General features: G+C 35.8%; 1 protein-coding gene and 2 pseudogenes across 2 annotated transcripts in view; 2 read left to right on the forward strand and 1 right to left on the reverse strand.

Annotated features, from left to right (window-relative positions):
- Positions 1 to 18,025, forward strand: part of TAOK1 (TAO kinase 1) — a 121,881-nt gene that overhangs the window by 58,768 nt on the left and 45,088 nt on the right. For both annotated transcript variants that reach the window (XM_006890977.1, XM_006890978.1), the window contains exons 8-9: positions 5,426 to 5,519; positions 7,469 to 7,550. In XM_006890977.1, the coding sequence (XP_006891039.1) occupies positions 5,426 to 5,519; positions 7,469 to 7,550 (176 nt within the window). The remainder of the gene's footprint in view (positions 1 to 5,425; positions 5,520 to 7,468; positions 7,551 to 18,025) is intronic.
- LOC102864738 lies at positions 1,420 to 2,055 on the forward strand (annotated as a pseudogene).
- Positions 13,351 to 13,616, reverse strand: LOC102868390 (annotated as a pseudogene).

Raw genomic sequence — 18,025 nt, forward strand, 5'->3', positions numbered from 1 at the left:
ATTTTTAAACCCATTATATTATAGTTTTTTAAAAAATACTAGGAGCAAGAAGCTGTCCTCAGTATAGAGCAATGAAACACTGAATGGTTCAAAATCAGGAAAGGAGTGCATCAGGGATACATCATGTCCTCATACTTTTTCAATCTCAATCTGTATGCAGAAAAACTCATTCAGGAAGCAGGGCTTTATGAGGAGGAGTGAGGCATCACGATTGAAGGAAGACTCATTAAGAACCTATGATATGCAGATCACACAAATTTCCTTGCAGAAACTAAAAAAGACCTGAAGCACTTGCTGAAAAAGGTCAAGGACTGTAGTCTTCAATATGGATTGAAGCTCCACATCAAGAAGACAAAGATTCTCACCACTCGGCCAATTGGCAGCACCATGTTAGATGAAGAAGAGATTGAGGTTGTTAACAACAGCTTACTCGGATCCACAATCAAAACTCTTTAACGCCAGCAGTCAGGAAATAAACAGATTAATAGCACTGGGAAAATAAATTGTCATGGACCTCTCCAGAGTGCTAAAAAGGAAAACGGTCAGTCTAGATACAAAGGTGCACCCAATCCCGGCCATGGTCTTCTCTATTACTTGTTATGCTTCAGAGAGTTGAACAGTGGTTAAGGATGACAGAAGAATAGATGCCTTTGAGTTGCGGTGCTGGAGAAGAGTCTTGAATGTACCATAGACTGCCAAGAAAACAAATAGATCTGTCTTGGATAGGGTAAAACCAAGTCTCTCCATGGAGGCTAGGATTTTGAAGCTCTACCTCACTTACTTTGGGCATGTGATCAGGAGAGATCAGTCCTTGGAGAAGGATATCATTCTTAAAAGAATGGACAGGCAGAGCACAGGAGAGTGAGAGAGACCCCAGATGAAATTAATTGATACAATAACTGGGCAATGGGGGTTGGTGTGTCAGAATTAGTGAGACTGGCTCAGGACAGGTAAGAGTTCAGAGCTGCTGTACATAGGGTCGCAATACATCACAGGCAACTCAATAGCACATAACAACAATAATATACTATGACAGATTTAGAAGCAAGAGTGGCATCCACTTCCTAAATAACATGCTTCTGGAAACTATATGAACTTAGATAAATGTTAATAGTTGTAGAAGGGCTTCAGGCCATTTTTTCTTAGGGTCGCTATGAGTCATGCTCAACTCAAAGACCGTCAAGAGCAACATACTAACCTAACTCTACACTTTAAAATTTAAGATAAAAATATGTATTATTAACAGGTTTCCATTTACAAATTGAGTTACTTTGAATACCTTAACCTATATCATAGATTTTCAGGAGGATTAGTGATATTTATAATGGTAAAGAATTGCACTGAAAACCTGCTAGATAGTCAACTGTGAGTCAATTCTGACTCAAAAGTTGTTACAGCAACAACAGCAAAAATGTTTAGATGAGACCCAAGCAAATAGTAAGCATCTGAATTTTTTCCGAGTAAGTTCTTTTTTTTTTTCTATGACTAATTGTGCTTTTTCTGCAGTTTACTTCTTAGACTTCCTTTCCAGTTTTCTATTTCAATATTATTTCATTTCTACTTTCATTTTGCTGAAATTAATTTTATAGAAGCCATTTCTGTTTATAAAAAGAAACATTTTTCTAAAAAAAAAAAGAAAGAAACATTTAAGATATAATCAAAAGATTGCTTCTTCCTTTTCCAGAGAAGCTTTGTAGGGATATTCCAAATAGTCCAGTGTCTGACTTGCCATCGTAGGCTGTTTGACAACAGAACCTCTTAAAAACTAGCCTTTCTTAAACCCCTGCTAACAGAATTGTTTACCTTTATACCAAGAAGGTTGGGAAAGCATCAAAATCTGCATGTGGTCTGTGCCTAGGCCAACTAATAGTACGTGCTATGAGACCTAAAGTTCTCATGAAGTTGTCAAAAATAAAAAACATATCAACAGAGCTTATGGTGTTTCCGAGTGTGCTAAATATGTCCATAACAGGATCAAGCATGCATGCTTTATTGAGGAACCAAGAAGTTGTGAAAGTATTGAAGAGACAAGCACAAAGTGAGAAAGTTAAATAAAAAATGGTACTTCTTTAAGTAATAAAATCATATTATTTATTCCGTTAAAAAAAAAAGTAAGACACATAACTGAACCTTGAAAATACGTTGAGTGAAATAAATCTTTCACTAAATGAAAAATGCTGTGTATGATAACACTTTTCTGAAATAATCAAATATATGAAACCAAAAATTAAGTGATTACTAGGAGTGGAAGAGAGGAAGAAAAACAGGTATTCCTTGAAAGTAGTAAGTTTCTGTTAATGGTGGTAGAATTATTTAGAAAAAGATAGGAAGAATGTAGTCACTATCACTGAATTGTGTAGGTAGTAATTGTTGAAATATGGGTTTTTTTTCTGTTATTAATATTTTTAGAGTGCAAAAAATCTAAACCCATAGAATCTCTGTAACTATTGTTTTGGTAAAATATAGTTGCGTGATTTGTCTTTTAACCATTTCAAACATATGGTACGTTGGTATTAATTACATTCACATTCTTATGCATCACATCTATTTTTTTAAAAAGTTCACTTTAAACAGAAATTCAGTACCCATAAAGAAAGAATTCTCTGTTCCTCTCCTTAGCGTCTGGTAATCTTCCCTTTTTTTCCCCTTTGTGTATTTTGTATAAAAATACATTGTGTATTGTGTATTTTGTATAAAAATAAACTACTTGTTCTTGAGTGTCTGGCTTATTTCACTTAGCCAATGTTTTCAAGGTTTATCCATGTTAACATGTGTTAGAACTTCATTCCTTTTTATTTTTCTACATTTTAACTATTCTGAATAATACTGCTGTGACCATACATACATAGGTATCTGTTATTTTTAACTTTTTGAAGAATGTAACTAGTTTTTTTAAAACATTAAAGTTAATAATGGCTCATAGGATTTTGAAATAAACATTTAAATCCACCAAAATCTATCCCATTTTATATTTGATGAGTCTTTCTTATTTAATTAATTAATTATTTGTGTGTACCATCAAATCAGATCTGACTGGTACAGGAGGAAATTGTCCCTTCTTTTCCAGCATCTGGTGGATTTGAATCGTGTGCCCCTTGGATTGCAGTGCAGCTTCCTGCCACTAGGCCACCAGAGCTCCCTAGGAATTAGTTGTTTTTTTATTTTTTTTAAAAAATTTTTTATTATTTTGTGTGCGTGTACCGTCAAATCAGATCTGACTGGTACAGGAGGATATTGCGCCTCCTCCGGCAGAGCATCTGGTGGATTCGAACTGTGTTCCTCTGGGATTGCAGTGCAGCTTCTTGCCACTACGCCACCAGAGCTCCCCAGGAATTAGTTTTTGAATAAGAACCACTGGTGCTGAAGGTAGATGTTCAAGCTGTACTAAAGGCATTGACAAAAAATAAAGCTCCAGGAACTGGTGGAATACCAGTTGTTGCATCTGTAGTCATGCTCATTTGTCTCTGACAAGAAATTTGGATAATAGCTACGTGCCCGAATGACCAAAGGGGTCCCATTTGTTCTCATTAAAAATAAATAAATAAAAATGGCCCAATAGAGTGCAAAAATTACCCAGTAATATCTCACAAAAGTTGAATCTTTATTTTGAAATTACTAGAACAATATAAGACACTGCCAGAAATTGAGGATGGATTCAGAAGAGGTCAAGGAAAAAGGAATATTATTGCTGATGTCAAATAGATCTGGACTGAAAACAGATAGCCAAATTGATGGACTTTGAACAATCTGTATACTTAGTTGTTGTTGTTGTTATTGTTGTTAAGTGTTGTCAAGTTGCTTGCGACTCGTAGCAACCCTATGTACAACAGCCCTAAACTCTGTTCTGTCCTGTGCCAATCTCATTGTCTCCAATACACTCATCCCAATTACCCCAGTCACTGACTGAATCAATCCATATTCTAGAGGACCTTCCCCTCCTGCACCTGCCCTCCACCCTCCCAAGGATGATGTCCTTCTCCAAGGACCGGTCTCTCCTTACAACATGACCAAAGTATGTCAGATGAAGCATCAGAATCCTTGCCTCCAAAGAGCAGTCCGGTTTAACCCTCTGCAAGATGAATCTGTTTATTTTCTTAGCAGTCCATGGTATCCTCAAAACTCTTCTCCAACACCAAAGCTCAAAGGCATCAATTCTCCTTCTACCCTCCCTAGTCATTGTCCTACTTTCTGACGCATTAACATGTGATTGCAAAGACCATGGCCTGTATCGGACGCACCTTAGTCTCCAGAGACACACCATTGCTCTTCAGTACTTTAGAGGGGTCCCTAACAGCAGACTTCCCCAACACAGTATGTCTTTTAATTTCCTGGCTGCTGGTGCCAAGAGTGTTGATTGTGGAGCCAAGCAGACTAAAGCTGTGAACAATCTCAATCTCTTCACTATCCATCCTGATGCTACCAATTGGTCCAGTGGTGAGAATCTTTTTTGACATTGAGCCTCAATCCATATTGAAGGCTGCAGTCCTTGACCCTCTACAGCAAGCGCATCAGGTCCTCCTCAGTTTCAGCAAGCAGGGTTGTGTCATCTGCATAACGCAGATTGTTGATAGATCTTCCACCAATCCTGATCCCACATTTCTCCTCATAGAGCCCAGCCTTCCGGATGATCTGTTCTGCATACAGGTTGAAAAGGTATGGAGACAGGACACATCCCTGGTGTACGCCCTTCCCAATTTTGAACCATGCAGTGTTTCCTTGCTCTGTTCTGACGACTGCCTCTTGATTCAAGTTTGGTTTCACATTAGCACGATCAAGTGTTCTGGGATTCCCATTCTTCTCAGAGTCAGCCACAGTTTGTTATGGTTAGTTTTGTTGTGATTATGATTAGTTTGATCATGCAAAGGCGTATACTTAGTAGTGTTATGTTTTTATCGTAACTTTCACTTTCAGAAGTGGTAAGAACAACTTAGTAAGTTGTAATCAAGCAGAAGACAAAAAAGTAATAAAAATCAGAAGCTAAAATCAAAAAGTAAAGTAGTGTAAGCAAAAGAACTGATTTTTAAAGTAATGTAATTTGTTATGTAAATAAATTAATCTTATTAATTTAAGTTACTATCATTTAAGTGCTCTTAAGTTACATTAAATGGTCAAATTCCTAGAAAGATCGTCAAACTCTATAAAACAGGTTATTATTTGGGCAGTTTAAAATGTTCTTGTTTATATGAAATAGGTAATAAAGTATGTAGATACGGTGAAGTATCAGGTCAACAGAGTACTCTCAAATGATTTAAAGTAAAATATATTTTGAACTTTACTTGGAATTTTTTAAAGTTTGTACTTCTTGTTAGAGATGTATAACCCAAATCTAGTAATAGGAAATAGACAAAGTCAGCTTAAGAGACATTGAACAAAATAGGTTTATGGACAAGTATTTCAACAGAAAAGTTTTTTTCTTCTTTTACAGCTGAAAGAAAGCCTCCTTTATTTAATATGAATGCAATGAGTGCCTTATATCACATAGCCCAGAATGAATCCCCTACACTACAATCTAATGAATGGTGAGTAGTATTACTGAGAGATGTATTACTCAGCTTTGTGTATGTGAATGTTTTTTGTAATCTCTTAACAAAATGAGTTCATTTTTAGAAATAAAATGTTTTACCTAAAGAGAGATTAGAATAGGCTTATTTTATCTTTTCTTAGATAATGTTTTTCCTTTACCATATATTGTGTGTGTGTGTATACATACATACATATATATATATATATATATTAATTACTTGACTAATAATAAAGGACAGATGACAGCAAACATATTCCTACTTACAACAATCTATATTTCAATTTTTCTTTGAACTTCAGGAAAACATACAATCCTAATTACATAATAGGGTATGATTTCAACATTAGTATTTTTTACATCAAATATATAGAGTACCTTAGCATATTTTTCATTTGAGTAATAGTTTAAAATTTAAGGATTATAAACCATAGGTAAAATTATTTTAACATATACAAAATGCCATAGAATTAAAAACTTGAAGATCATTCTAATTGTAATAATATTTTTTATTCAGCTTGCTTTGATATTTTTTCCCTAGTACCTTGTTATAATAAGGTCATTCCTGCAAAGAAGTTTATAGAAGACAGATTAACAGTTTTCAAAAAGTAGGATTTTTATCCATGGTAGCAATGTAACTCCTCAGGTATTCCTGTAATTCTGCGTATTCTAGGAAAAATCCAGCATACTCATTAAGTATTTTTCTATTCATAACTTGGGACATAAATTGGATGCCACTTTTTAAAAATAATTTAATGTACATGTACAGAGATTTTGGATTTCCATTCATTCATTGCTGCACTTCTCTCCCTGCCCAGCCCTTCCCTACCCCCACCCCCTGTACACAATCCCCCCTTGTACCTCTTGCACTGCCCCAAGTACATTCCACTATGCATCCTTAATTGTGGACTCTTGTGATAACCTTAATACCTTATCATACATCGCTTTTAAATTATTCTCTCCCTTATCTGTTTCAGTGGAGTATACACAATTTGTCCAGTTTTTCTCAGTCTTTCCCCAACCCTGATTATCAGTCCCGTTTTACAGCAGTGGCATCATGCAGTATATGTCCTTTTGCGACTGAGATATTTCACTCAGCATAATGTCCTCCAGGCTCACCCATTTTGAATAATATTGCATGAGTTCCTTGTTTTTCAATGCAGCATAGTATTCCATTGTTTGAATATACCACAGCTTCTCTGTCCATTCATTTGTTGATGAAAATAATTAGAACACATTCATATTCTTGCTACTTATGTACAGATATATCTAAAGAATTTGCTTACCCTGAATTTAGTATTATGGTATGTGTAACAGATGTACTTGAACACAAATGATTTTTACACAACTTGATATACTAGAAATTGAAAAATAATAATAATTTTCTTTCCTACAAGTTTACAGTTTTATAAGGGTTGATGAAACGATTAATTATTTCCTTACTCTCTGAACTCTAGTCAATTATATCATCTAGTAAATTATATCATGAGGTTAGAGACATCTAACAACATTTTTAAAAAATATCTTAATTGGTTTTCTAGGTTTAATGGAAGTCTTATCCATTTGCTCAGGGGCACCAAATACTCAGGTATTAAAAACAATGCTGCCTCCAGAACACATAGAATGATGTTCTGAAACGTGCTATTACAGATTACCCAAAGGGAACACATAGACTTCCCTATTTTTGGCCTGTTTATAATTGTGATAGTTAATATTTAGGAGAAAGTTTCCACATAATAGTGAAAAGTCATTGGTAGCTTTAGATAACTTTTAATTTTTACTCTTGTGTGAAATATATAATATTTTGGTTTTTGTTCCATTTTCCTCCTCTTGCCAGTATGGCTTGATTTGTGAATGCGTTTTTTTATTTGTTGGTTGTTTTGGTTTTTTGTGGGTTTTTTTAACAGCAATTGCAGTTTGTTCACTTGATACTTTCCTTTACAATAGGTCTGATTATTTTCGAAACTTTGTAGATTCTTGCCTCCAGAAAATCCCTCAAGATCGCCCTACATCAGAGGAACTTTTAAAGGTCAGTTTTATTATAATCTTGTTTTCTACATCTGTGGAATTATTTTAAAGAAATATTTTTTGGTGTTTTTCTTTTTCTGAATCAAGGATTAGATATATATGCCCTACTAGATGTTACTAAATTTCTTAATGTTACCTTTGAGAACTTTTTTTAGTTACTAAATTTTATTTGTTTTTTAAAAAATAATCTGTTCTTAACATGTCAAAATAAAACATATTTAAATATTTAGAGGACCAAATGACTACATTTTTATATATGAAAAATATACTTAAGAGTTATAAATCATGTAAAATGTCTATTTCAAAGTAGTAAAATAAATTTTAGTTTTTATTATCCATCATATTTTGTATATATTTATCTGTCTTTAAGTAATGGGGGTAGGTGTGTGTCAGAGACAATAAATTTGGTGCAGGATAGAGCAGGGTTTAAGGCTTTTGTACATAGGGTCACTGTGAGTCACAAGCAACTTGACAGCACATAACAACAATATTGCGACTCATAGCGACCCTGTGTACAACAGCCCTAAACCCTGCTCTATCCTGTGCCAATCGAATTGCTTCCGACACACCCATCCCAATTACCCCAGTCACTGAATCAATCCACGTCATAGAGGGTCTTCCCCTCCTGTGCTGTCCCTCCACTCTACCCAGCATGATGTCCCTCTCTAAAGACCTGTCTCTCCTTACAACATGTCCAAAGTATGTTAGACGAAGCCCTAGAATCCTTGGCTTCAAGGAACAGCCTGGTTTAATCCTCTCTACGATGAATCTGTTTGTTTTCTTGGCAGTCCATGGTACATTCAATACTCTTCTCCAGCACCACAGCTCAAAGGCGTCAATTCTCCTTCTATCCTCCCTAGTCATTGTCCAACTCTCTGATGCATAACAAGTGATTGCAAAAACCATGGCCTGTATCAGGCGATGTATCAGGCGATCAATTGACATATTTCAGCTAACAGATGCTGCCGTGGATGTGCTCACCAAGTTGTGCCAAGAAATCTGGAGAACAACCACTTGGCCAACTGACTGGAAGAGGTCTATATTTGTTCCCATCCCAGAGAAGGGCGACCCAACTGAGTGTGGAAACTACCGAACAATATCATTGATTTCACATGCAAGCAAGATTCTACTGAAGATTATCAAAAAATGACTGGAACAGTACATCAGCAGAGAACTGCCAGAAGTCCAGGCTGGGTTTAGAAGGGGTCGTGGTACTAGGGTTATTGTAGCTGATGTTAGATGGATCTTAGCTGAAAGCAGAGAATACCAGAAGAATGTCTATCTATCTGTGTTTCATTGATTATGCAAAGGCTTTTGACTGCGTGGATCATAACAAACTGTGGCTGACTCTGAGAAGAATGGAAATCCCAGAACATTTAATCGTGCTAATGTGAAACCTATACTTGGACCAAGAGGCAGTCGTCAGAACAGAGCAGGGCAACACTGCATGGTTCAAACTTGGGAAGGGTATACGCCAGGCATGTGTCCTTTCTCCATACCTTTTCAACCTGTATGCAGAGCAGATTTTCCGAGAGGCTGGGCTCTATGAGGAGAAGCGTGGCGTTAGGATTGATGGACGATCTAGCAACAATCTGAGTTATGCAGATGACACAACCTTGCTTGCTGAAACTGAGGAGGACCTCATGCACTTACTTCAGAAGGTCAAGGACTGCAGCCTCCAATATGGACTGAGGCTCAATGTCAAGAAGACAAAAATTCTCACCACTGGACCAATTGGTAGCATCAGGATGGATGGTGAAGAGATTGAGATTGTTCACAGCTTCAGTTTGCTCGCCTCCACGGTCAACACTCTTGGCACCAGTAGCCAGGAAATTGAAAAACGTAGTGCAATGAAAAGTCTGCGGTTAGGGACCTCTCTAAAGTACTAAAAAGTAAGTAATATTTATATAATGTTTTAAAAAATAACTGGCATGTAACATTTACATAAATATTTGAAAGAAAAAGATCCTGTTAAAAATAGGTAAAGTCATACTCTTGTTGCACTCTGTTTTGTTGTACTTTGGAGATGATGGATATTTTACAGATTAAATGCTTAGGGCAATTCTGTGTCAAGCAAATAATTGCCGTTTTTTTCCAAGAGCATTTGTTTACTTTTTGCTTCTGTGTAATAGTTTGATAGTTCACATATTTCAGACATTTCCATAATGAGCATACTTAGTGGATTTCAGTAGAGGGTAAACACAACTTTTATATGCACTGGGAAACAACAAAAAAAGTCCCTATAAATTGAATTAGTGTGGTATTTGCTTTCTTTTGGTAGCATGGAGCTACACCCACAGTATATCTCGTATATGATGCCAGTGTAACTTTATGCCCCTTTATGAAAATGCATTTTACTTTTTAATGTCCTATTGAGTTGATCCTAACTCATTGTAACCCTGTGAATTTGTAACTTAGTATTGAAAAGGTGATTTTTTTTCATACACATGTTAAATTCAGTTTTCAATTGTTTCTTTACTTCTATTTTGTTTTTTTAAGAGAGTATTTTTTCTCGTTTTCGTGAAGATTTGTACAGCTTTTTAGATACTCAACAATTTCTACACAATTTGGTCATTGACATTGCTTACATTCTTCACATTGCATAAACATTCTTATTATTTCCATTCTGGTTACTCTTTTCCTTTTACTATAGTTTTCCTTACATTTTCATCTTTGGTTTAAGGTAATGTTGACTATTTGGTAAGAGATGATAGATAGATAGATAGATAGATAGATAGATAGATAGATAGATAGATAGATAGATAGATTTTTTTTTCACAGTACTTAGCAATTGAAACTCATCATTCATTGAACTAATTTTGTCATTAACTACACAGTAAGCTCAGAAGTTAATTTCAGTTCTAGGTATGAACGGAAGAGTATCCAAAACAGTAGTCCCATGTAGTTCTCCAATCTTTATCATTCCACTATGTCTGGGTTTGTTTATTGGTTTTTTAATTTCTTTTTTGGTAGGGGTTTGTCGTCGTCTTCTACATTTTTCTCTCATTCTATCAGGGTCCATCTATCGTGGCCTTGATTTAAATAGATAGTAGTAATAGCTGAACATCTTTTAGTTCTTGTGTGCTTAGTTATTAATTTGAATCCATGATTGCTATACATTTCCTGTTTTCATAAGCGTGGTTATTTAACAATTATAGTACTGTTTTATTTTATTTGAGTTAAAGTTTACAAATCATTCATGAGTAATAAATTCAGTATGATTTAATATAATTCTTAAAATATCTAGATTAGGCACTGGTAGAAAGGATTTGACTTTTTGTCTGTAACTATAGGAATTCCTTCTAAGTGACCCTATATAGGACAGAGTAGAACTGGCATGAGAGTACCCCAAGCTTGTAAATCTTTATGGAAGCAGACTACCACATCTTTCTCCTGTGTAAAGACTGGTGGGTGTTACCTACTCATGTTATGTTAGCAGCCACTGCTTCACCATCAAGTACCAGGCCTCTTGGGAATCTTGTGTGAGTCTTATAAGGTAACTCTGAATAAGAATAGCCTGGATAGTTGGCATTTTTTTAATGGAACATGGATAATTCCAGGTAAACAACAGGTTTTCCCTGAATATAGGGTCACTAAGAAAGAAGCTGCTTGAAAGATTTTTTTGTTTGTTTGTTTTCTGTTTAGCAGTCCTTATTGAACCAGATTGCCACATCTTTGCCCTGAGACTCAGATTTGAATTATTTAAAAAAATAAAGAGGTAAATTGTTAACAATTTAACATAAAAATTATGCTTCCTCATTACTTTGAACATGTAAAATTCATTCTTAATTATATTTAAAAAGGAAATAAGTAAAATATATCACCCAAATGAAGTTCAGTGTTAAAGTTGATTATTTATCTCAGCTTTGGAGTAAAATGGAGCAATAATAAATATATAATTTTTCCCCCCTAAAAGTAACAATTGGAAGCAGGAGTGGCATCTACTACCTAAACAACTTGCCTCTGGAAACTCTATGAACATTGATAAATGCCGATAGTTGTAGAGGGGCTTCAGGCCTTTTGTTCTTAGGGTCACTATGAGTCATGCTCGACTTGAAGGCAGTCAGCAACTACAAGTCTGTAACTTACTTTGAACTCTAAGGTTTAAGCTTGTTATTTTTACATGGGTTTAGTTTTAAAATTTCAGAGATAATGAATTCATTTTCACTGGCACAAGTCAATTAAAGCTACAAAGAAACAGTAGATAACTACATAGAGTTAATTCTTTGTAGCCGCCATACAAAGGAAATCTATGTAAAGTTACATTAATAGCTGAGGAATTCAAGGCAGTAAGCTAAATAGCCTCCAAAATTAAAATCTATATAAATAAACACTCACTGTAGCTTTAAAATAAGAGTTTATGTTAGTAAGAAATAAGCAAGACCTACATAAAAAATTCTAAAACTTAAAAATGTAAGATAAGGGTTTTTTTTTTCAGATAAGGGGTTTTTTTCTATAAAAAGAATAAATATTATAATACTGTGTTTTGTAAAATGTTTAACAAGCTAAGGCTCAGGAAAAAAGAATTTTACTGGCAATTTATATATCAATAATCCACCTTACTAGAACCAGGTATCTGCTGATATAATCCCAACTTGTATATATTATTCATTTACCTAATATGTAAGTTACATTGACCTACTTTAAGTGATAAAAATTACCTACTAAGAATTTACCTGAAATGTTATGTGTCTAATCAATTCTTTTTGGGACGATGACTCTGTAATCCCTCCATCTTCTTTTGATACTTCCTGCATCATTCAAGATACTGCCAATAGATAGCATCCTTCAGTTTGCATCTCAGGGCTTAAATTTGTTTTTAAGTTTTTTCAGCTTGAGAAATGCCAAGTGATTTTTTTCCTTTTTTTATTTTCCAAGTCTAACTCTTTTACACATTTTGTTATAATATTTGACTCTATATAATTTTTTAATTCTCATAAAGCGTTATGATCATATAATTTACAAATCTGTGCCAATAATACAGTTCCTCTACCATAATCATTTTAATGAGGTGATATAATCACCATTACCAGTTACATAGATATAGTAGATGAACATTGTTTAATAGCTCTTTAAAGACAATCCTGAAGACTTTAATCTCTGATGACAAGTTAAAATCAAAGGTACTACATCCATCATGCTGAATTTTAAAAGCATGTGACATGGCAGATCTTTCATACAATGTCAGACGTGTTTAAACATTCTTTATTTGCTGTCATACACAAACCACACTGAAATGCTTTTTGTTATTTAAAAGGCAACATTTTAGATACGGGGAATTTGAATTCCATTAACATAGTCAAGAGCAAATAGATAAAGTCTTGCTACTTTATCTCTAACCCTTGTATTTAAAGAGGCTGATAAATAGAAACTGAAGCAGGTGAGGTGTGTTCTGTTCCATGTGACAGTAAAGACATTCTTGTATTTAAATAAGATTTGTAAAAGCAGTTATAGAAATCTAAATATAAAAACCATCTCCTATAGATTGTGATGTGGCATCCACCATCTCTGTTAAAAACTGAGTATGACTAATCCAGCTAACCTAGAGTCCAGTCATCTCTTTAGAAGGGAAAAGTAGTGAACACCACCTGCTAAATTACTATCAAGATTGTAAAAGTGTGACCATAATAATTTAAACAAAGCCAATCTTACTGAATGCAGGACTGTCTTAACAAAACTATTCTATCAGCCATTCATGATCTAAATTCTGGTATGAGATCAGTTTAAATATGGTACATGAAAAAAATCACAGGACATTTCTATTTTGTAATAAATAAGACAGAGGCCAACTCTGTTACTCGTTAAGCTATCAACTCTGCCCTTTCTGTCGTCTTCTTAATGCCAGCAAAGATCATCTTTGTTTCAGGGATGTATTTCTCCAGATACTCCATCAGATACTCCTCTCCCCAGGTAATGCTTTTGTTCTTATTGGCATCTGTATAAGAGAATCCAGGAGCTTGACTACTCTTCCGCCCAAATAAACCATGCAGGTTCAGCCTTTCTCCACAGTGTGTCACTGAGCACAATTCTGCACAAAAATTTTCTTGCCTTTCTCAGCATCACCCATTTTGAAGTCACTCTGTAGTCCTGCGCAATCTCAAGATAAATGCTCAGGTGCCAGATGTCCCGCTCTCTTAAGTCCAAGGACACGCCGGCCTGCACCTATGAAGAAGTGTGCTTCTTGAGCTGCCTTTTGAAATCTTCTGTTCATCCCTTTACTTTGGTATTTCTTCCCTTGTTTTGACTTCTTGACATTTTAGTGCAATTTTTAGAGTCTCTTCTGACATCAAATTTGGGTTTTCTTTCTCCTTTGTCTTTGTTAATAGCCTTTTGCTTTCTTCATGGATGATAACACTGATGTCATCCCACAACTCATCTGGTCTTCAATCATTGGTGTTCAGTGCATGAAACCTATTCTCGAGATTTTTTTTAAATTAAAATGGGATAGACTCAAAGTTGTATTTTGGTTCTTGTGAACTTATTTTTATTTTCTTGAGCTTCAATTTGAACTTGCACATAATATCAAGAACCAGTGGTAATGAAAAATGTTCAAGCAGCACTGAAGACACTGGGGGACCGAAAGTCCCAAACACCCCAGTAATTGATGAGATACCAATTGACATGTTTAAACAAACAGATGCAGACTTGTACTTGCTCACCATTGAGCCAAGAAATTTAGAAGAGACCTACCTGGCCAAGTGACTGGGAAAAATCTAAATTTGTGCCCATCTCCCAAAAAAGGTGATCCAAGAGAGTGTGGAAATTGCTTAACAGTATAAGTAATATCACACACATAAAATCTTGCTGAACATATCCTAAAATAGTACATTGACAGAGAACTACCAGAAATTCATGCTGGATTCGGAAGAAGTTATGGCACCAGGGATATTATTGCTGATATTAGATGAATCTTGACTGAAAGTAGAGAATACTAGAAGGTTGATTGTTCGAATCCACCAGTGACTCTACAGGAGAAAGATGAGCAGTATCCTGGCATGTGATTTATAACTTCTGAAAACTTGCTAGTGGGTCATCTTGAATCAGTGGCTTACCTTGACTCAAAGCAGTGAGTTTTAAATATAAAGGAACCCATACTGTTCATGTCACATCATTCACTATCCATAAGCACATGCCTATTGAAACCTGAATTGCATATGATTTTTATATGAAATCACCAGTTCTTAGACCGCATAAACCTTTATTGTAGCTTCTGATAGAATTTAAGACACTTTGGTTATTTCAGCTCTTTTAAGTTGGACAACAAACTAATTATGTTCAAATGTTTTCTAAAATTCAGGAGTAGTTATGTAGGCATAGGGTTGCTATTGTTAGGACTCATCAAGTCAACTCCAACTCATAGGGTTTTAGTACAACCAGTCTATACCCTGCCCAATTCTGTTCTATCCTCACATCCTCTGCTGTGCTTAAGCTCACTGTTGCAATTGTGGTGTCAGTCTGTCTTCTTGAGTGAGGGTCATCTTCTCCTTTTCTGGCCCTCTAGTTTTCTAAGCACATTGTCCTTTTTTTTTTTAAACACAACAATTTTATTTTTATTTTTTTTTATTATTTTGTGTGCATGTACTGTCAAATCAGATCTGACTGGTACAGGAGGATATTGCGCCTCCTTCTCCGGCACAGCGTCTGATGTGTCCTTTTTTTAAAAAATTATTATTAAATTTTATTAGCTTTAATGAACATTTACAGAGATTTTGGGTTTTCATTCATTCATTGTTGCACTGTTTTCTCCACCCTCCTCCCCAGTTCGTTCTTCTTTCCCCCCACCCCATGTCTGTTTTAATTGTCCAGTTGCCACAGTGTTGTCAAAGCCAGTTCTGAAGAATCTCCTTTGTCAGTGTGCCCCTTGCCATTCCCTATCACTCCTCCCTGAGAGAGACTTCACCCTGATTCATAAGGAAAAGGGGATGGCGTATTCTCTTAGCTACTTCCTGCTGAAAAGGGACACTGTGGGTTTCAGGGTGAATGCCTTCTCTCACTACTCTAAAGGGTCCCCTTGGCAGTAGGAAACACATAGACTATTATGGAGATTGATTTTGGAATTTAGATGCACTGTTATCAATTGTGCTTAGCTGTACATGTTCATATCCTTGAAGATGTATCGTGGAAGTGTTGCAGCCTAGAAGATACAAATTTAACTGACAAGTTAAAAGTGCATGAGTCAAAAATTGAAAAGCAGTAATATTCTGAGTAGAGGTTCCAATAGTGGCACAAATCAATTTACAGAGGTAAGGTGGTTCCATTGCCGTCCTTACTCTAACTTAATTCTTTTTTTTTTTAATTTAAATTTGTTATTAATTTCAGTGAAAATTTACAGAGGCTTTGGATTTCCATTCATTCATTGTTGTAGATTTGTCCCCTCCCAAGGCTTCCCCCCACCAGACATTACCCTCTTGAAAAAGTAAAAGAAAAGATTCTTTCATTATTTTACAAACCCTCCCCCAGGTCCCCTCCACCATGTAGCCATCGCTCTAGACTCCTGTCATGGCAGAAATACCTAATCACATATCTCTTTTAAACAGTTTTCTCCCTTCTCTGTTTCAGAGCAGCATACATTATTGAACCCATCTTACTCATTCTCTCCCCAACCCCAAGGACAGTCCCATTCTACAACAGTGGCACCATGCAATATTTGTCCCTTTGTAACTGGGACATTTCACTCAGCATAATGTTCTCCAGAGTCAACCATTTTGAGTAATATTGCATGAGTTCCTTGTTTTTTAATGCAGCATAGTATTCCATTGTGTGAATATACCACAGCTTCTCTAGCCATTCGTTTGTTGATGGGCACTTAGGTTGTTTCCAACTCCTTGCTATTGTGAACAAAGCTGCAGTAAACATGGGTGTGCATATATCTGCTTGGGTGTCAGTTATGGTCTCTTCGGGGTATATTCCCAGTAGTGGTATTGCGGGGTCAAATGGTATCTCTATTTGCAACTTTTTGAGAAAGCGCCATACCGCTTTCCACAGGGGTTGCACCATTTTACACTCCCACCAACAGTGAATAAGGGTTCCAGTTTCTCCACAACCTCGCCAGCATTGTTGCTTGCTGTTCTGTTAAATTTTGCTATTTTGACTGGGGTGAGATGATATCTCATAGTTGTTTTAATTTGCATCTCTCTTAGGGCTAGCGATTTTGAGCATTTCTTCATGTGCTTGTTAGCCATCTGAATGTCGTCTTCAGTGAAGTGCAGCACATTGTCCTTTCTTGAGGACTAATTCTTCCTGACAATATGCCCAGAGTATGTAAGATAAAGTCTCACCATCTTTGCCTTAAAGAGCATCCTGACAGTATGTCCTCTCAGACATTATTTGGTTGTTTTTTTGTTGGCTGGGAATTTTTTAACCTATTCAGTATTGTTCACAGCTGCTACAGTGCAAAAACATTAATTCTTTGCTTATCCTTATTCATCATACAACTTCCATGTGTACATGAAGCAATTGAAAATACTGGAGTGTGGGTTGGGTTCACCTAATCCTTTAAAGTTACTTTCTTTGGGTATCTGGAAAAACAGGAAAATGGTGAACGAAGTTCAATAGTGATTAATTTTATAAAACATAATGAATGGGAATGATTGTATGAAACACAATGTGAATGAAGGGTAGTATAAAACACAATGTATACAAACTTTGTAAGCAAACCAACATAAAATTGTTGTTATTGTTATGTGCCATCAAGTCATTTGCGACTCATAGAGACCCTGTGTACAAGAGCCCTAAGTGCCATTCTAGCCTGCAGCATAAAATAAATTAAAAAAAATTTTTTTTGTATTATCTTTACATGTACCATCAAATCAGATCTGACTGGTACAGGAGGAGATTGCCCCATCCTTCTCCAGGAGAGCATCTGGTGGATTTGAACTGTGCACCTCTGGGATTGCAGTGCAGCATCTTGCCACTAGGTCACCAGAGCTCTCTTAGCATAAAATAAATTTTTAAAAACCAAACCAAACTGAGTTTCTTGCTCTGTAGCAGGTTTTCCCAGTACAGTTTTCATTTATGTACAGGCGTAGAGTATATGTATATAAATGACAGTTTTAAAAATAGAAATCAACAGTATAACTGTCTCAAGCCACTGTTGTAGTTATGATGTAATAGTTATAGATTAAATTCATTACCTATCATAATTTCTGGGTGAATTTGTGACTCAGTAGGAGACTTCTCACTTTACATGCATTGAGCAAGTACATTTCATGTATACCATACATACATCAGTGGAGTGTGAACAGGTTTCTGTGGAGGCTTCTGGACTAAGACTTGGCTCTCTGAAAATTAGCTAGTAAAAAGTCTGGATTACAATGTTCTAGTTTATGCTGCCCTGGATGTGCTCACCAAGTTGTGCCAAGAAATCTGGAGAACAACCACTTGGCCAGCTGACTAGAAGAGGTCAATATTTGTTCCCATCCCAAAGAAGGGCGACCCAACTGAGTGTGGAAACTACAGAACAATATCATTGATTTC

Source organism: Elephantulus edwardii, unplaced genomic scaffold (assembly GCF_000299155.1).
Source record: "Elephantulus edwardii isolate Elephantulus edwardi_28Jun2011 unplaced genomic scaffold, EleEdw1.0 scaffold00094, whole genome shotgun sequence".
NCBI classification, from domain to species: domain Eukaryota; kingdom Metazoa; phylum Chordata; class Mammalia; order Macroscelidea; family Macroscelididae; genus Elephantulus; species Elephantulus edwardii.